This window comes from Sorghum bicolor, chromosome 5 (genome assembly GCF_000003195.3).
Source record: "Sorghum bicolor cultivar BTx623 chromosome 5, Sorghum_bicolor_NCBIv3, whole genome shotgun sequence".
Classification (NCBI taxonomy): Eukaryota; Viridiplantae; Streptophyta; class Magnoliopsida; order Poales; family Poaceae; genus Sorghum; species Sorghum bicolor.
The window spans coordinates 11,135,141-11,151,287 of record NC_012874.2 but is presented as its reverse complement, the minus strand read 5'-3'; the positions used below and the strand labels follow the sequence as shown (position 1 = coordinate 11,151,287).

The 16,147-nt window shown below is 41.4% G+C and overlaps 6 protein-coding genes across 6 annotated transcripts; all 6 read left to right on the top strand.

Moving 5' to 3' along the window:
- LOC110435535 (homeobox-leucine zipper protein ROC6-like) lies at nt 343–2,601 on the top strand. The gene is made up of 4 exons (XM_021461179.1): nt 343–430; nt 1,712–1,960; nt 2,076–2,259; nt 2,405–2,601. The coding sequence occupies exons 2-4, from the start codon at nt 1,712–1,714 to the stop codon at nt 2,446–2,448; spliced, it is 477 nt and encodes a 158-aa protein (XP_021316854.1). The 5' UTR covers nt 343–430; the 3' UTR covers nt 2,449–2,601.
- On the top strand, nt 3,888–4,762 carry LOC8057132 (homeobox-leucine zipper protein ROC6). The gene is made up of 3 exons (XM_021461962.1): nt 3,888–4,136; nt 4,252–4,435; nt 4,677–4,762. The coding sequence occupies exons 1-3, from the start codon at nt 3,888–3,890 to the stop codon at nt 4,760–4,762; spliced, it is 519 nt and encodes a 172-aa protein (XP_021317637.1).
- Nucleotides 4,456–9,007, top strand: LOC8057130 (homeobox-leucine zipper protein ROC6). Its single transcript, XM_002450496.2, has 7 exons — nt 4,456–4,782; nt 6,050–6,298; nt 6,414–6,597; nt 6,744–6,944; nt 8,228–8,476; nt 8,592–8,775; nt 8,922–9,007. Exons 5-7 carry the CDS (start codon nt 8,228–8,230, stop codon nt 8,963–8,965), a joined length of 477 nt encoding a protein of 158 aa, XP_002450541.1. The 5' UTR covers nt 4,456–4,782; nt 6,050–6,298; nt 6,414–6,597; nt 6,744–6,944; the 3' UTR covers nt 8,966–9,007.
- On the top strand, nt 9,036–11,189 carry LOC8057129 (homeobox-leucine zipper protein ROC6). The gene is made up of 4 exons (XM_002450495.2): nt 9,036–9,122; nt 10,406–10,654; nt 10,770–10,953; nt 11,100–11,189. The coding sequence occupies exons 2-4, from the start codon at nt 10,406–10,408 to the stop codon at nt 11,141–11,143; spliced, it is 477 nt and encodes a 158-aa protein (XP_002450540.1). The 5' UTR covers nt 9,036–9,122; the 3' UTR covers nt 11,144–11,189.
- Nucleotides 11,214–13,634, top strand: LOC8057128 (homeobox-leucine zipper protein ROC6). The gene is made up of 4 exons (XM_002450494.2): nt 11,214–11,300; nt 12,584–12,832; nt 12,948–13,131; nt 13,278–13,634. Exons 2-4 carry the CDS (start codon nt 12,584–12,586, stop codon nt 13,319–13,321), a joined length of 477 nt encoding a protein of 158 aa, XP_002450539.1. The 5' UTR covers nt 11,214–11,300; the 3' UTR covers nt 13,322–13,634.
- Nucleotides 14,762–15,814, top strand: LOC8076809 (homeobox-leucine zipper protein ROC6). Its single transcript, XM_002450493.2, has 3 exons — nt 14,762–15,010; nt 15,126–15,309; nt 15,375–15,814. Exons 1-3 carry the CDS (start codon nt 14,762–14,764, stop codon nt 15,563–15,565), a joined length of 624 nt encoding a protein of 207 aa, XP_002450538.2. The 3' UTR covers nt 15,566–15,814.

Sequence of the window (16,147 nt, the reverse complement as noted above, 5' to 3'; positions counted from 1 at the left end):
CGCGTCGCTGCAGAGGCAGTACGAGTACCTCGCTGTTCTGCACTCCAGCCAGGTCCCAAGAGGCGACAACGACAACAACACAGGTGAGTCATGTCATGGACAACAAGAAAACTGTCCATATAACCTTTGATTTCATTTTTCATGTTAGTGTTTTATATTTTATGAATCAATACTTCGACGAACCAACATGGATGTGTAAGACAAGTCATGCAGTCCATTGTTTTTTCAGGGACGCGTGAGGTGTTTCGTTTGGGTCCAAGATCACAAGACTAATGTGACAAACTTGTGTGTGCTGCACACTCTACTTCTTGCAAATGGAAACAGCTGTTCTTGCTTGTAGAACTAGAGAAGTGGAGGAACTACAGCATCAATATACAGTTGCTGAACTAATGACAGACCAGCAGAGCTAGAGTGTGACCAAATCCCTAAGGTAATCTTTTTCAATAATAGGTAGATTTCTGCATTTCCTCATTGATTGCCATGTAGTATGCATCTCTACCTAGTAGTGTACCATTTTTTAATGGGTGAAAGCAAAGAGCATGGTTTATCGTACATATCTATTCATACACTGTACATAGTTCTTCAATTCTACCTTTATTATAAACTATGAAAGGTAGCTAAGCTAAGGTTACTCTCCTTTAGAAGTTTATACTAGTTCGGGCAGAAGGTCCCTAGTCTAGTCATGGTGCTCATGCTACCGGCTCTGTATTTTGTTCATAGTAGGGGTCACAAAACGGCGTGAGAGGAAGAGGGCTCCCAAGTCTCTATGGTGTGTGCAGGTGTGGGTGTGTGTTTGCTGTCGAACTATGGAGTTTGGTGAGTGTGTCCTATAAGGGTCCCAAGGCCCCCTTTTATAACTCATGGGGACAACTTTAGAGTACATGTTGAAGGAAGAAGAAGGGCAGAGGAAAGAAGAAAGACAAAAATAGGGCATTTAGTGGATGGAGCCCCTTACACCACACCTTCTCTACAACTGGGACCCAATGGGATCGTTATGTTGCCAAAATATTCAATATAAACCATATCTTTGGTGCAATCATGAAAACCGTTTGCAAAATCATATCTATGAGTTTTCAAAAATTTGAAACTATGCACTCTAATAGTGTATCTGTATATGTGCATTGTCTCAAAATTTAATATTCAAACTCGTTTTTAAAAAATTCATATAAAAATAACGAATTTCATACGCATATGCACTAGAGGATAAATTTTGTCCTCTAGTGCATATGCAAATAAAATTTGTTTGTCATCTGGTGCATATGCAAATGAAATTTGTTATTTCCATACACAAATTTGGTAAAGGGCTTTGAATCTCAAATTTTGTGACAATGCACATCTACATATGCACTATTGGTGTGTATAGTTTCAATTCTTTTGAAGACCGGTAAGTATAGTTTTAATGGGGTTTTCATGTATTGCACTTGATATTTTGCCCGTTATGTTAGTGTTTTATATTGTATGAATCAATATGTACGACGGATGTGTATTATTTTCTTTTTGATAAGGTGTTGTGTGTTATGTTTGTAATACTATTGGGCCTAGCTCCTAGTTTCTTTTTCCTTGTACCTTCTTTGTTTTAGTGTTCTCTATATATCTCTGGTGTGTGTTCGGTTCACATCCATGAATATTTCGTGCATTTCGTACATCTATGTTTTCTTGGTCGTTCAACTGACATTGTGGATCGGAGCACCGATTGATCGAGCACTTGCAGATGAACGCAGAGCTGTGGGTGCAGTCGCCACGTCTGCTCAACCGCAAAATCAACTTTCTGAGGTATAACAAGCGGGTGGCGGAGGGGCAGTGGGCTGTGGTGGACGTGTCTGTCGACGGCATCCTTGGACCGCCAGCAGGTAGCCGCACCACTGATGCCGCTGCCGTTGCAAACAACACAACAGGCTGCAGGCTGCTGCTGTCCGGCTGCCTCATTGAGGACATGGGCAAGGGAAATGGCTACTGCAAGGTATACGTACAGTCCAACTCCAGCTTAGGAGTATTATTACTACAATCCCTCCATAAACACTAATTATATTTTAGAATTCAGACATTCAAACTTGAAATTCTCTCTTGCATTGCAGATCACAAGGGTTGTCCATGCGGAGTATGATGAGACCATGGTGCCAACATTGTTCAGGCCACTGCTCCGCTCCGGTAATGCTTTCGGCGCGCAACGCTGGCTCGCGTCGCTGCAGAGGCAGTACGAGTACCTCGCTGTTCTGCACTCCAGCCAGGTCGCAAGAGGCGACAACGACAACAACACAGGTGAGTCATGTCATGGACAACAAGAAAACTGTCCATATAACCTTTGATTCATTTTTCATGTTAGTGTTTTATATTTTATGAATCAATACTTCGACGAACCAACATGGATGTGTAAGACAAGTCATGCAGTCCATTGTTTTTTCAGGGACGCGTGAGGTGTTTCGTTTGGGTCCAAGATCACAAGACTAATGTGACAAACTTGTGTGTGCTGCACACTCTACTTCTTGCAAATGGAAACAGCTGTTCTTGCTTGTAGAACTAGAGAAGTGGAGGAACTGCAGCATCAATATACAGTTGCTGAACTAATGACAGACCAGCAGAGCTAGAGTGTGACCAAATCCCTAAGGTAATCTTTTTCAATAATAGGTAGATTTCTGCATTTCCTCATTGATTGCCATGTAGTATGCATCTCTACCTAGTAGTGTACCATTTTTTAATGGGTGAAAGCAAAGAGCATGGTTTATCGTACATATCTATTCATACACTGTACATAGTTCTTCAATTCTACCTTTATTATAAACTATGAAAGGTAGCTAAGCTAAGGTTACTCTCCTTTAGAAGTTTATACTAGTTCGGGCAGAAGGTCCCTAGTCTAGTCATGGTGCTCATGCTACCGGCTCTGTATTTTGTTCATAGTAGGGGTCACAAAACGGCGTGAGAGGAAGAGGGCTCCCAAGTCTCTATGGTGTGTGCAGGTGTGGGTGTGTGTTTGCTGTCGAACTATGGAGTTTGGTGAGTGTGTCCTATAAGGGTCCCAAGGCCCCCTTTTATAACTCAAGGGGACAACTTTAGAGTACATGTTGAAGGAAGAAGAAGGACAGAGGAAAGAAGAAAGACAAAAAGTAGGGCATTTAGTGGAAGGAGCCCCTTACACCACACCTTCTCTACAACTGGGACCCAATGGGATCGTTATGTTGCCAAAATATTCAATATAAACCATATCTTTGGTGCAATCATGAAAACCGTTTGCAAAATCATATCTATGAGTTTTCAAAAATTTGAAACTATGCACTCTAATAGTGTATCTGTATATGTGCATTGTCTCAAAATTTAATATTCAAACTCGTTTTTAAAAAATTCATATAAAAATAACGAATTTCATACGCATATGCACTAGAGGATAAAATTTGTCCTCTAGTGCATATGCAAATAAAATTTGTTTGTCATCTGGTGCATATGCAAATGAAATTTGTTATTTCCATACACAAATTTGGTAAAGGGCTTTGAATCTCAAATTTTGTGACAATGCACATCTACATATGCACTATTGGTGTGCATAGTTTCAATTCTTTTGAAGACCGGTAAGTATAGTTTTAATGGGGTTTTCATGTATTGCACTTGATATTTTGCCCGTTATGTTAGTGTTTTATATTGTATGAATCAATATGTACGACGGATGTGTATTATTTTCTTTTTGATAAGGTGTTGTGTGTTATGTTTGTAATACTATTGGGCCTAGCTCCTAGTTTCTTTTTCCTTGTACCTTCTTTGTTTTAGTGTTCTCTATATATCTCTGGTGTGTGTTCGGTTCACATCCATGAATATTTCGTGCATTTCGTACATCTATGTTTTCTTGGTCGTTCAACTGACATTGTGGATCGGAGCACCGATTGATCGAGCACTTGCAGATGAACGCAGAGCTGTGGGTGCAGTCGCCACGTCTGCTCAACCGCAAAATCAACTTTCTGAGGTATAACAAGCGGGTGGCGGAGGGGCAGTGGGCTGTGGTGGACGTGTCTGTCGACGGCATCCTTGGACCGCCAGCAGGTAGCCGCACCACTGATGCCGCTGCCGTTGCAAACAACACAACAGGCTGCAGGCTGCTGCTGTCCGGCTGCCTCATTGAGGACATGGGCAAGGGAAATGGCTACTGCAAGGTATACGTACAGTCCAACTCCAGCTTAGGAGTATTATTACTACAATCCCTCCATAAACACTAATTATATTTTAGAATTCAGACATTCAAACTTGAAATTCTCTCTTGCATTGCAGATCACAAGGGTTGTCCATGCGGAGTATGACGAGACCATGGTGCCAACATTGTTCAGGCCACTGCTCCGCTCCGGTAATGCTTTCGGCGCGCAACGCTGGCTCGCGTCGCTGCAGAGGCAGTACGAGTACCTCGCTGTTCTGCACTCCAGCCAGGTCCCAAGAGGCGACAACGACAACAACACAGGTGAGTCATGTCATGGACAACAAGAAAACTGTCCATATAACCTTTGATTTCATTTTTCATGTTAGTGTTTTATATTTTATGAATCAATACTTCGACGAACCAACATGGATGTGTAAGACAAGTCATGCAGTCCTTTGTTTTTTCAGGGACGCGTGAGGTGTTTCGTTTGGGTCCAAGATCACAAGACTAATGTGACAAACTTGTGTGTGCTGCACACTCTACTTCTTGCAAATGGAAACAGCTGTTCTTGCTTGTAGAACTAGAGAAGTGGAGGAACTGCAGCATCAATATACAGTTGCTGAACTAATGACAGACCAGCAGAGCTAGAGTGTGACCAAATCCCTAAGGTAATCTTTTTCAATAATAGGTAGATTTCTGCATTTCCTCATTGATTGCCATGTAGTATGCATCTCTACCTAGTAGTGTACCATTTTTTAATGGGTGAAAGCAAAGAGCATGGTTTATCGTACATATCTATTCATACACTGTACATAGTTCTTCAATTCTACCTTTATTATAAACTATGAAAGGTAGCTAAGCTAAGGTTACTCTCCTTTAGAAGTTTATACTAGTTCGGGCAGAAGGTCCCTAGTCTAGTCATGGTGCTCATGCTACCGGCTCTGTATTTTGTTCATAGTAGGGGTCACAAAACGGCGTGAGAGGAAGAGGGCTCCCAAGTCTCTATGGTGTGTGCAGGTGTGGGTGTGTGTTTGCTGTCGAACTATGGAGTTTGGTGAGTGTGTCCTATAAGGGTCCCAAGGCCCCCTTTTATAACTCAAGGGGACAACTTTAGAGTACATGTTGAAGGAAGAAGAAGGGCAGAGGAAAGAAGAAAGACAAAAAGTAGGGCATTTAGTGGAAGGAGCCCCTTACACCACACCTTCTCTACAACTGGGACCCAATGGGATCGTTATGTTGCCAAAATATTCAATATAAACCATATCTTTGGTGCAATCATGAAAACCGTTTGCAAAATCATATCTATGAGTTTTCAAAAATTTGAAACTATGCACTCTAATAGTGTATCTGTATATGTGCATTGTCTCAAAATTTAATATTCAAACTCGTTTTTAAAAAATTCATATAAAAATAACGAATTTCATACGCATATGCACTAGAGGATAAATTTTGTCCTCTAGTGCATATGCAAATAAAATTTGTTTGTCATCTGGTGCATATGCAAATGAAATTTGTTATTTCCATACACAAATTTGGTAAAGGGCTTTGAATCTCAAATTTTGTGACAATGCACATCTACATATGCACTATTGGTGTGCATAGTTTCAATTCTTTTGAAGACCGGTAAGTATAGTTTTAATGGGGTTTTCATGTATTGCACTTAATATTTTGCCCGTTATGTTAGTGTTTTATATTGTATGAATCAATATGTACGACGGATGTGTATTATTTTCTTTTTGATAAGGTGTTGTGTGTTATGTTTGTAATACTATTGGGCCTAGCTCCTAGTTTCTTTTTCCTTGTACCTTCTTTGTTTTAGTGTTCTCTATATATCTCTGGTGTGTGTTCGGTTCACATCCATGAATATTTCGTGCATTTCGTACATCTATGTTTTCTTGGTCGTTCAACTGACATTGTGGATCGGAGCACTTGCAGATGAACGCAGAGCTGTGGGTGCAGTCGCCACGTCTGCTCAACCGCAAAATCAACTTTCTGAGGTATAACAAGCGGGTGGCGGAGGGGCAGTGGGCTGTGATGGACGTGTCTGTCGACGGCATCCTTGGACTGCTAGCAGGTAGCCGCACCATTGATGCCGCCGCCGTTGCAAACAACACAACAGGCTGTAGGCTGCTGCTGTCCGGCTGCCTCATTGAGGACATGGGCAAGGGAAATGGCTACTGCAAGGTATATGTACAGTCCAACTCCAGCTTAGGAGTATTATTACTACAATCCCTCCATAAACAGTAATTATATTTTAGAATTTAGACCTTCAAACTTGAAATTCTCTCTTGCATTGCAGATCACATGGGTTGTCCACGCGGAGTATGACGAGACCGTGGTGCCAACATTGTTCGGGCCACTGCTCCGCTCCGGTAAGACTTTCGGCACGCACTGCTGGCTCGCGTCGTTGCAGAGGCAGTACGAGTACCTCGCTGTTCTGCACTCCAGCCAGGTCCCAAGAGGCGACAACGACAACAACACAGGTGAGTCATGTCATGGACAACAAGGAAACTGTCCATATAACCTTTGATTTCATTTTTCATGTTAGTGTTTTATATTTTATGAATCAATACTTCGACGAACCAACATGGATGTGTAAGACAAGTCATGCAGTCCTTTGTTTTTTCAGGGACGCGTGAGGTGTTTCGTTTGGGTCCAAGATCACAAGACTAATGTGACAAACTTGTGTGTGCTGCACACTCTACTTCTTGCAAATGGAAACAGCTGTTCTTGCTTGTAGAACTAGAGAAGTGGAGGAACTGCAGCATCAATATACAGTTGCTGAACTAATGACAGACCAGCAGAGCTAGAGTGTGACCAAATCCCTAAGGTAATCTTTTTCAATAATAGGTAGATTTCTGCATTTCCTCATTGATTGCCATGTAGTATGCATCTCTACCTAGTAGTGTACCATTTTTTAATAGGTGAAAGCAAAGAGCATGGTTTATCGTACATATCTATTCATACACTGTACATAGTTCTTCAATTCTACCTTTATTATAAACTATGAAAGGTAGCTAAGCTAAGGCTACTCTCCTTTAGAAGTTTATACTAGTTCGGGCAGGAGGTCCCTAGTCTAGTCATGGTGCTCATGCTACCGGCTCTGTATTTTGTTCATAGTAGGGGTCACAAAACGGTGTGAGAGGAAGAGGGCTCCCAAGTCTCTATGGTGTGTGCAGGTGTGGGTGTGTGTTTGCTGTCGAACTATGGAGTTTGGTGAGTGTGTCCTATAAGGGTCCCAAGGGCCCCCTTTTATAACTCAAGGGGACAACTTTAGAGTACATGTTGAAGGAAGAAGAAGGCCAGAGGAAAGAAGAAAGACAAAAAGTAGGGCATTTAGTGGAAGGAGCCCCTTACACCACACCTTCTCTACAACTGGGACCCAATGGGATCGTTATGTTGCCAAAATATTCAATATAAACCATATCTTTGGTGCAATCATGAAAACCGTTTGCAAAATCATATCTATGAGTTTTCAAAAATTTGAAACTATGCACTCTAATAGTGTATCTGTATATGTGCATTGTCTCAAAATTTAATATTCAAACTCGTTTTTAAAAAATTCATATAAAAATAACGAATTTCATACGCATATGCACTAGAGGATAAATTTTGTCCTCTAGTGCATATGCAAATAAAATTTGTTTGTCATCTGGTGCATATGCAAATGAAATTTGTTATTTCCATACACAAATTTGGTAAAGGGCTTTGAATCTCAAATTTTGTGACAATGCACATCTACATATGCACTATTGGTGTGCATAGTTTCAATTCTTTTGAAGACTGGTAAGTATAGTTTTAATGGGGTTTTCATGTATTGCACTTGATATTTTGCCCGTTATGTTAGTGTTTTATATTGTATGAATCAATATGTACGACGGATGTGTATTATTTTCTTTTTGATAAGGTGTTGTGTGTTATGTTTGTAATACTATTGGGCCTAGCTCCTAGTTTCTTTTTCCTTGTACCTTCTTTGTTTTAGTGTTCTCTATATATCTCTGGTGTGTGTTCGGTTCACATCCATGAATATTTCGTGCATTTCGTACATCTATGTTTTCTTGGTCGTTCAACTGACATTATGGATCGGAGCACCGATTGATCGAGCACTTGCAGATGAACGCAAAGCTGTGGGTGCAGTCGCCACGTCTGCTCAACCGCAAAATCAACTTTCTGAGGTATAACAAGCGGGTGGCGGAGGGGCAGTGGGCTGTGGTGGACGTGTCTGTCGACGGCATCCTTGGACCGCCAGCAGGTAGCCGCACCACTGATGCCGCTGCCGTTGCAAACAACACAACAGGCTGCAGGCTGCTGCTGTCCGGCTGCCTCATTGAGGACATGGGCAAGGGAAATGGCTACTGCAAGGTATACGTACAGTCCAACTCCAGCTTAGGAGTATTATTACTACAATCCCTCCATAAACACTAATTATATTTTAGAATTCAGACATTCAAACTTGAAATTCTCTCTTGCATTGCAGATCACAAGGGTTGTCCATGCGGAGTATGACGAGACCATGGTGCCAACATTGTTCAGGCCACTGCTCCGCTCCGGTAATGCTTTCGGCGCGCAACGCTGGCTCGCGTCGCTGCAGAGGCAGTACGAGTACCTCGCTGTTCTGCACTCCAGCCAGGTCCCAAGAGGCGACAACGACAACAACACAGGTGAGTCATGTCATGGACAACAAGAAAACTGTCCATATAACCTTTGATTTCATTTTTCATGTTAGTGTTTTATATTTTATGAATCAATACTTCGACGAACCAACATGGATGTGTAAGACAAGTCATGCAGTCCTTTGTTTTTTCAGGGACGCGTGAGGTGTTTCGTTTGGGTCCAAGATCACAAGACTAATGTGACAAACTTGTGTGTGCTGCACACTCTACTTCTTGCAAATGGGAACAGCTGTTCTTGCTTGTAGAACTAGAGAAGTGGAGGAACTGCAGCATCAATATACAGTTGCTGAACTAATGACAGACCAGCAGAGCTAGAGTGTGACCAAATCCCTAAGGTAATCTTTTTCAATAATAGGTAGATTTCTGCATTTCCTCATTGATTGCCATGTAGTATGCATCTCTACCTAGTAGTGTACCATTTTTTAATGGGTGGAAGCAAAGAGCATGGTTTATCGTACATATCTATTCATACACTGTACATAGTTCTTCAATTCTACCTTTATTATAAACTATGAAAGGTAGCTAAGCTAAGGCTACTCTCCTTTAGAAGTTTATACTAGTTCGGGCAGGAGGTCCCTAGTCTAGTCATGGTGCTCATGCTACCGGCTCTGTATTTTGTTCATAGTAGGGGTCACAAAACGGCGTGAGAGGAAGAGGGCTCCCAAGTCTCTATGGTGTGTGCAGGTGTGGGTGTGTGTTTGCTGTCGAACTATGGAGTTTGGTGAGTGTGTCCTATAAGGGTCCCAAGGCCCCCCTTTTATAACTCAAGGGGACAACTTTAGAGTACATGTTGAAGGAAGAAGAAGGGAAGAGAAAAGAAGAAAGACAAAAAGTAGGGCATTTAGTGGAAGGAGCCCCTTACACCACACCTTCTCTACAACTGGGACCCAATGGCATCGTTATGTTGCCAAAATATTCAATATAAACCATATCTTTGGTGCAATCATGAAAACCGTTTGCAAAATCATATCTATGAGTTTTCAAAAATTTGAAACTATGCACTCTAATAGTGTATCTGTATATGTGCATTGTCTCAAAATTTAATATTCAAACTCGTTTTTAAAAAATTCATATAAAAATAACGAATTTCATACGCATATGCACTAGAGAATAAATTTTTTCCTCTAGTGCATATGCAAATAAAATTTGTTTGTCATCTGGTGCATATGCAAATGAAATTTGTTATTTCCATACACAAATTTGGTAAAGGGCTTTGAATCTCAAATTTTGTGACAATGCACATCTACATATGCACTATTGGTGTGCATAGTTTCAATTCTTTTGAAGACTGGTAAGTATAGTTTTAATGGGGTTTTCATGTATTGCACTTAATATTTTGCCCGTTATGTTAGTGTTTTATATTGTATGAATCAATATGTACGACGGATGTGTATTATTTTCTTTTTGATAAGGTGTTGTGTGTTATGTTTGTAATACTATTGGGCCTAGCTCCTAGTTTCTTTTTCCTTGTACCTTCTTTGTTTTAGTGTTCTCTATATATCTCTGGTGTGTGTTCGGTTCACATCCATGAATATTTCGTGCATTTCGTACATCTATGTTTTCTTGGTCGTTCAACTGACATTATGGATCGGAGCACCGATTGATCGAGCACTTGCAGATGAACGCAAAGCTGTGGGTGCAGTCGCCACGTCTGCTCAACCGCAAAATCAACTTTCTGAGGTATAACAAGCGGGTGGCGGAGGGGCAGTGGGCTGTGGTGGACGTGTCTGTCGACGGCATCCTTGGACCGCCAGCAGGTAGCCGCACCACTGATGCCGCTGCCGTTGCAAACAACACAACAGGCTGCAGGCTGCTGCTGTCCGGCTGCCTCATTGAGGACATGGGCAAGGGAAATGGCTACTGCAAGGTATACGTACAGTCCAACTCCAGCTTAGGAGTATTATTACTACAATCCCTCCATAAACACTAATTATATTTTAGAATTCAGACATTCAAACTTGAAATTCTCTCTTGCATTGCAGATCACAAGGGTTGTCCATGCGGAGTATGACGAGACCATGGTGCCAACATTGTTCAGGCCACTGCTCCGCTCCGGTAATGCTTTCGGCGCGCAACGCTGGCTCGCGTCGCTGCAGAGGCAGTACGAGTACCTCGCTGTTCTGCACTCCAGCCAGGTCCCAAGAGGCGACAACGACAACAACACAGGTGAGTCATGTCATGGACAACAAGGAAACTGTCCATATAACCTTTGATTTCATTTTTCATGTTAGTGTTTTATATTTTATGAATCAATACTTCGACGAACCAACATGGATGTGTAAGACAAGTCATGCAGTCCTTTGTTTTTTCAGGGACGCGTGAGGTGTTTCGTTTGGGTCCAAGATCACAAGACTAATGTGACAAACTTGTGTGTGCTGCACACTCTACTTCTTGCAAATGGAAACAGTTGTTCTTGCTTTTAGAACTAGAGAAGTGGAGGAACTGCAGCATCAATATACAGTTGCTGAACTAATGACAGACCAGCAGAGCTAGAGTGTGACCAAATCCCTAAGGTAATCTTTTTCAATAATAGGTAGATTTCTGCATTTCCTCATTGATTGCCATGTAGTATGCATCTCTACCTAGTAGTGTACCATTTTTTAATGGGTGGAAGCAAAGAGCATGGTTTATCGTACATATCTATTCATACACTGTACATAGTTCTTCAATTCTACCTTTATTATAAACTATGAAAGGTAGCTAAGCTAAGGCTACTCTCCTTTAGAAGTTTATACTAGTTCGGGCAGGAGGTCCCTAGTCTAGTCATGGTGCTCATGCTACCGGCTCTGTATTTTGTTCATAGTAGGGGTCACAAAACGGCGTGAGAGGAAGAGGGCTCCCAAGTCTCTATGGTGTGTGCAGGTGTGGGTGTGTGTTTGCTGTCGAACTATGGAGTTTGGTGAGTGTGTCCTATAAGGGTCCCAAGGGCCCCCTTTTATAACTCAAGGGGACAACTTTAGAGTACATGTTGAAGGAAGAAGAAGGGCAGAGAAAAGAAGAAAGACAAAAAGTAGGGCATTTAGTGGAAGGAGCCCCTTACACCACACCTTCTCTACAACTGGGACCCAATGGCATCGTTATGTTGCCAAAATATTCAATATAAACCATATCTTTGGTGCAATCATGAAAACCGTTTGCAAAATCATATCTATGAGTTTTCAAAAATTTGAAACTATGCACTCTAATAGTGTATCTGTATATGTGCATTGTCTCAAAATTTAATATTCAAACTCGTTTTTAAAAAATTCATATAAAAATAACGAATTTCATACGCATATGCACTAGAGGATAAATTTTGTCCTCTAGTGCATATGCAAATAAAATTTGTTTGTCATCTGGTGCATATGCAAATGAAATTTGTTATTTCCATACACAAATTTGGTAAAGGGCTTTGAATCTCAAATTTTGTGACAATGCACATCTACATATGCACTATTGGTGTGCATAGTTTCAATTCTTTTGAAGACCGGTAAGTATAGTTTTAATGGGGTTTTCATGTATTGCACTTAATATTTTGCCCGTTATGTTAGTGTTTTATATTGTATGAATCAATATGTACGACGGATGTGTATTATTTTCTTTTTGATAAGGTGTTGTGTGTTATGTTTGTAATACTATTGGGCCTAGCTCCTAGTTTCTTTTTCCTTGTACCTTCTTTGTTTTAGTGTTCTCTATATATCTCTGGTGTGTGTTCGGTTCACATCCATGAATATTTCGTGCATTTCGTACATCTATGTTTTCTTGGTCGTTCAACTGACATTATGGATCGGAGCACCGATTGATCGAGCACTTGCAGATGAACGCAAAGCTGTGGGTGCAGTCGCCACGTCTGCTCAACCGCAAAATCAACTTTCTGAGGTATAACAAGCGGGTGGCGGAGGGGCAGTGGGCTGTGGTGGACGTGTCTGTCGACGGCATCCTTGGACCGCCAGCAGGTAGCCGCACCACTGATGCCGCTGCCGTTGCAAACAACACAACAGGCTGCAGGCTGCTGCTGTCCGGCTGCCTCATTGAGGACATGGGCAAGGGAAATGGCTACTGCAAGGTATACGTACAGTCCAACTCCAGCTTCGGAGTATTATTACTACAATCCCTCCATAAACACTAATTATATTTTAGAATTCAGACATTCAAACTTGAAATTCTCTCTTGCATTGCAGATCACAAGGGTTGTCCATGCGGAGTATGACGAGACCATGGTGCCAACATTGTTCAGGCCACTGGTCCGCTCCGGTAATGCTTTCGGCGCGCAACGCTGGCTCGCGTCGCTGCAAAGGCAGTACGAGTACCTCGCTGTTCTGCACTCCAGCCAGGTCCCAAGAGGCGACAACGACAACAACACAGGTGAGTCATGTCATGGACAACAAGGAAACTGTCCATATAACCTTTGATTTCATTTTTCATGTTAGTGTTTTATATTTTATGAATCAATACTTCGACGAACCAACATGGATGTGTAAGACAAGTCATGCAGTCCTTTGTTTTTTCAGGGACGCGTGAGGTGTTTCGTTTGGGTCCAAGATCACAAGACTAATGTGACAAACTTGTGTGTGCTGCACACTCTACTTCTTGCAAATGGAAACAGTTGTTCTTGCTTTTAGAACTAGAGAAGTGGAGGAACTGCAGCATCAATATACAGTTGCTGAACTAATGACAGACCATCAGAGCTAGAGTGTGACCAAATCCCTAAGGTAATCTTTTTCAATAATAGGTAGATTTCTGCATTTCCTCATTGATTGCCATGTAGTATGCATCTCTACCTAGTAGTGTACCATTTTTTAATGGGTGAAAGCAAAGAGCATGGTTTATCGTACATATCTATTCATACACTGTACATAGTTCTTCAATTCTACCTTTATTATAAACTATGAAAGGTAGCTAAGCTAAGGCTACTCTCCTTTAGAAGTTTATACTAGTTCGGGCAGAAGGTCCCTAGTCTAGTCATGGTGCTCATGCTACCGGCTCTGTATTTTGTTCATAGTAGGGGTCACAAAACGGCGTGAGAGGAAGAGGGCTCCCAAGTCTCTATGGTGTGTGCAGGTGTGGGTGTGTGTTTGCTGTCGAACTATGGAGTTTGGTGAGTGTGTCCTATAAGGGTCCCAAGGCCCCCCTTTTATAACTCAAGGGGACAACTTTAGAGTACATGTTGAAGGAAGAAGAAGGGAAGAGAAAAGAAGAAAGACAAAAAGTAGGGCATTTAGTGGAAGGAGCCCCTTACACCACACCTTCTCTACAACTGGGACCCAATGGCATCGTTATGTTGCCAAAATATTCAATATAAACCATATCTTTGGTGCAATCATGAAAACCGTTTGCAAAATCATATCTATGAGTTTTCAAAAATTTGAAACTATGCACTCTAATAGTGTATCTGTATATGTGCATTGTCTCAAAATTTAATATTCAAACTCGTTTTTAAAAAATTCATATAAAAATAACGAATTTCATACGCATATGCACTAGAGAATAAATTTTTTCCTCTAGTGCATATGCAAATAAAATTTGTTTGTCATCTGGTGCATATGCAAATGAAATTTGTTATTTCCATACACAAATTTGGTAAAGGGCTTTGAATCTCAAATTTTGTGACAATGCACATCTACATATGCACTATTGGTGTGCATAGTTTCAATTCTTTTGAAGACTGGTAAGTATAGTTTTAATGGGGTTTTCATGTATTGCACTTGATATTTTGCCCGTTATGTTAGTGTTTTATATTGTATGAATCAATATGTACGACGGATGTGTATTATTTTCTTTTTGATAAGGTGTTGTGTGTTATGTTTGTAATACTATTGGGCCTAGCTCCTAGTTTCTTTTTCCTTGTACCTTCTTTGTTTTAGTGTTCTCTATATATCTCTGGTGTGTGTTCGGTTCACATCCATGAATATTTCGTGCATTTCGTACATCTATATTTTCGTGGTCGTTCAACTGACATTGTGGATCGGAGCACCGATTGATCGAGCACTTGCAGATGAACGCAAAGCTGTGGGTGCAGTCGCCACGTCTGCTCAACCGCAAAATCAACTTTCTGAGGTATAACAAGCGGGTGGCGGAGGGGCAGTGGGCTGTGGTGGACGTGTCTGTCGACGGCATCCTTGGACCGCCAGCAGGTAGCCGCACCACTGATGCCGCTGCCGTTGCAAACAACACAACAGGCTGCAGGCTGCTGCTGTCCGGCTGCCTCATTGAGGACATGGGCAAGGGAAATGGCTACTGCAAGGTATACGTACAGTCCAACTCCAGCTTAGGAGTATTATTACTACAATCCCTCCATAAACACTAATTATATTTTAGAATTCAGACATTCAAACTTGAAATTCTCTCTTGCATTGCAGATCACAAGGGTTGTCCATGCGGAGTATGACGAGACCATGGTGCCAACATTGTTCAGGCCACTGCTCCGCTCCGGTAATGCTTTCGGCGCGCAACGCTGGCTCGCGTCGCTGCAAAGGCAGTACGAGTACCTCGCTGTTCTGCACTCCAGCCAGATCCCAAGAGGCGACAACGACAACAACACAGGTGAGTCATGTCATGGACAACAAGGAAACTGTCCATATATAACCTTTTTTCATTTTTCATTTTAGCGTTTATATTGTATGAATCAATACTTCAACGAGCCAAGATGGATGTGTATGACAAGTCATGCAGTCCTATGTTTTTTCACGGACGCGTGAGGTGTTTCATTTGGGTCCAAGATCACAAGACTAATGAGACAAACTTTTGTGTGCTGCACACTCTACTTCTAGCAAATGGAAACATCTGTTCTTGCTTGTAGAACTATAGAAGTGGAGGAACTGCAGCGTCTATATACAGTTGCTGGAACTAATGACAGACCAGCAGAGCTGGAGTGTGACCATTTATCCCTAAGGTAATCTTTTTAAATAATAGGCAGATTTCTGCATTTCCTCATTGATTGCCATGTAGTATGCATCTCCACCTAGTAGTGTACCATTTTTTAATGAGTGAAAGCAAAGAGCATGGTTTGTCATACATATCTATTCATACACTGTACATAGTTCTTCAATTCTACATTTATTATAAACTATGAAAGGTAGCTGAGCTAAGGCTACTCTCCTTTAGCCAGGCTTCATAGTGTTAGCTTTGTTGTTTGTTTTTTGTTCTGCACCTAGCGTTGCTCATACTTTTCCTACCTCGTTTAATTGTTTTGTTGATGTGTAATGGATGTTTTTTGTTGATAAATGGAAAAGGGGTCAACCCAATTCAAAAACAAAATACTTTTGACTTTATATTATACATGTGATCTTTTGTTGTCTGCAAGCACAAACAATGCATGGGCATTATTCCATGTTGGTTATAGCAACATCACATATATCTGTGTTACTCACCTCTCTCTCTC

What these genes read in the sequence shown, in the direction of transcription:
- LOC8057130 (XM_002450496.2), top strand. Translation starts at nt 8,228, where the DNA reads ATGAACGCAAAGCTGTGGGTGCAGTCGCCACGTCTGCTCAACCGCAAA. An exon ending in AGGGAAATGGCTACTGCAAG is followed by an intron (nt 8,477 to 8,591) that starts GTATACGTACAG and finishes CTTGCATTGCAG; the next exon opens with ATCACAAGGGTTGTCCATGC. An exon ending in CGACAACGACAACAACACAG is followed by an intron (nt 8,776 to 8,921) that starts GTGAGTCATGTC and finishes TTGTTTTTTCAG; the next exon opens with GGACGCGTGAGGTGTTTCGT.
- LOC8057129 (XM_002450495.2), top strand. Translation starts at nt 10,406, where the DNA reads ATGAACGCAAAGCTGTGGGTGCAGTCGCCACGTCTGCTCAACCGCAAA. An exon ending in AGGGAAATGGCTACTGCAAG is followed by an intron (nt 10,655 to 10,769) that starts GTATACGTACAG and finishes CTTGCATTGCAG; the next exon opens with ATCACAAGGGTTGTCCATGC. An exon ending in CGACAACGACAACAACACAG is followed by an intron (nt 10,954 to 11,099) that starts GTGAGTCATGTC and finishes TTGTTTTTTCAG; the next exon opens with GGACGCGTGAGGTGTTTCGT.
- LOC8076809 (XM_002450493.2), top strand. Translation starts at nt 14,762, where the DNA reads ATGAACGCAAAGCTGTGGGTGCAGTCGCCACGTCTGCTCAACCGCAAA. An exon ending in AGGGAAATGGCTACTGCAAG is followed by an intron (nt 15,011 to 15,125) that starts GTATACGTACAG and finishes CTTGCATTGCAG; the next exon opens with ATCACAAGGGTTGTCCATGC. An exon ending in CGACAACGACAACAACACAG is followed by an intron (nt 15,310 to 15,374) that starts GTGAGTCATGTC and finishes TTTTCATTTTAG; the next exon opens with CGTTTATATTGTATGAATCA.
- LOC8057132 (XM_021461962.1), top strand. Translation starts at nt 3,888, where the DNA reads ATGAACGCAGAGCTGTGGGTGCAGTCGCCACGTCTGCTCAACCGCAAA. An exon ending in AGGGAAATGGCTACTGCAAG is followed by an intron (nt 4,137 to 4,251) that starts GTATACGTACAG and finishes CTTGCATTGCAG; the next exon opens with ATCACAAGGGTTGTCCATGC. An exon ending in CGACAACGACAACAACACAG is followed by an intron (nt 4,436 to 4,676) that starts GTGAGTCATGTC and finishes AAATGGAAACAG; the next exon opens with CTGTTCTTGCTTGTAGAACT.
- LOC8057128 (XM_002450494.2), top strand. Translation starts at nt 12,584, where the DNA reads ATGAACGCAAAGCTGTGGGTGCAGTCGCCACGTCTGCTCAACCGCAAA. An exon ending in AGGGAAATGGCTACTGCAAG is followed by an intron (nt 12,833 to 12,947) that starts GTATACGTACAG and finishes CTTGCATTGCAG; the next exon opens with ATCACAAGGGTTGTCCATGC. An exon ending in CGACAACGACAACAACACAG is followed by an intron (nt 13,132 to 13,277) that starts GTGAGTCATGTC and finishes TTGTTTTTTCAG; the next exon opens with GGACGCGTGAGGTGTTTCGT.
- LOC110435535 (XM_021461179.1), top strand. Translation starts at nt 1,712, where the DNA reads ATGAACGCAGAGCTGTGGGTGCAGTCGCCACGTCTGCTCAACCGCAAA. An exon ending in AGGGAAATGGCTACTGCAAG is followed by an intron (nt 1,961 to 2,075) that starts GTATACGTACAG and finishes CTTGCATTGCAG; the next exon opens with ATCACAAGGGTTGTCCATGC. An exon ending in CGACAACGACAACAACACAG is followed by an intron (nt 2,260 to 2,404) that starts GTGAGTCATGTC and finishes TTGTTTTTTCAG; the next exon opens with GGACGCGTGAGGTGTTTCGT.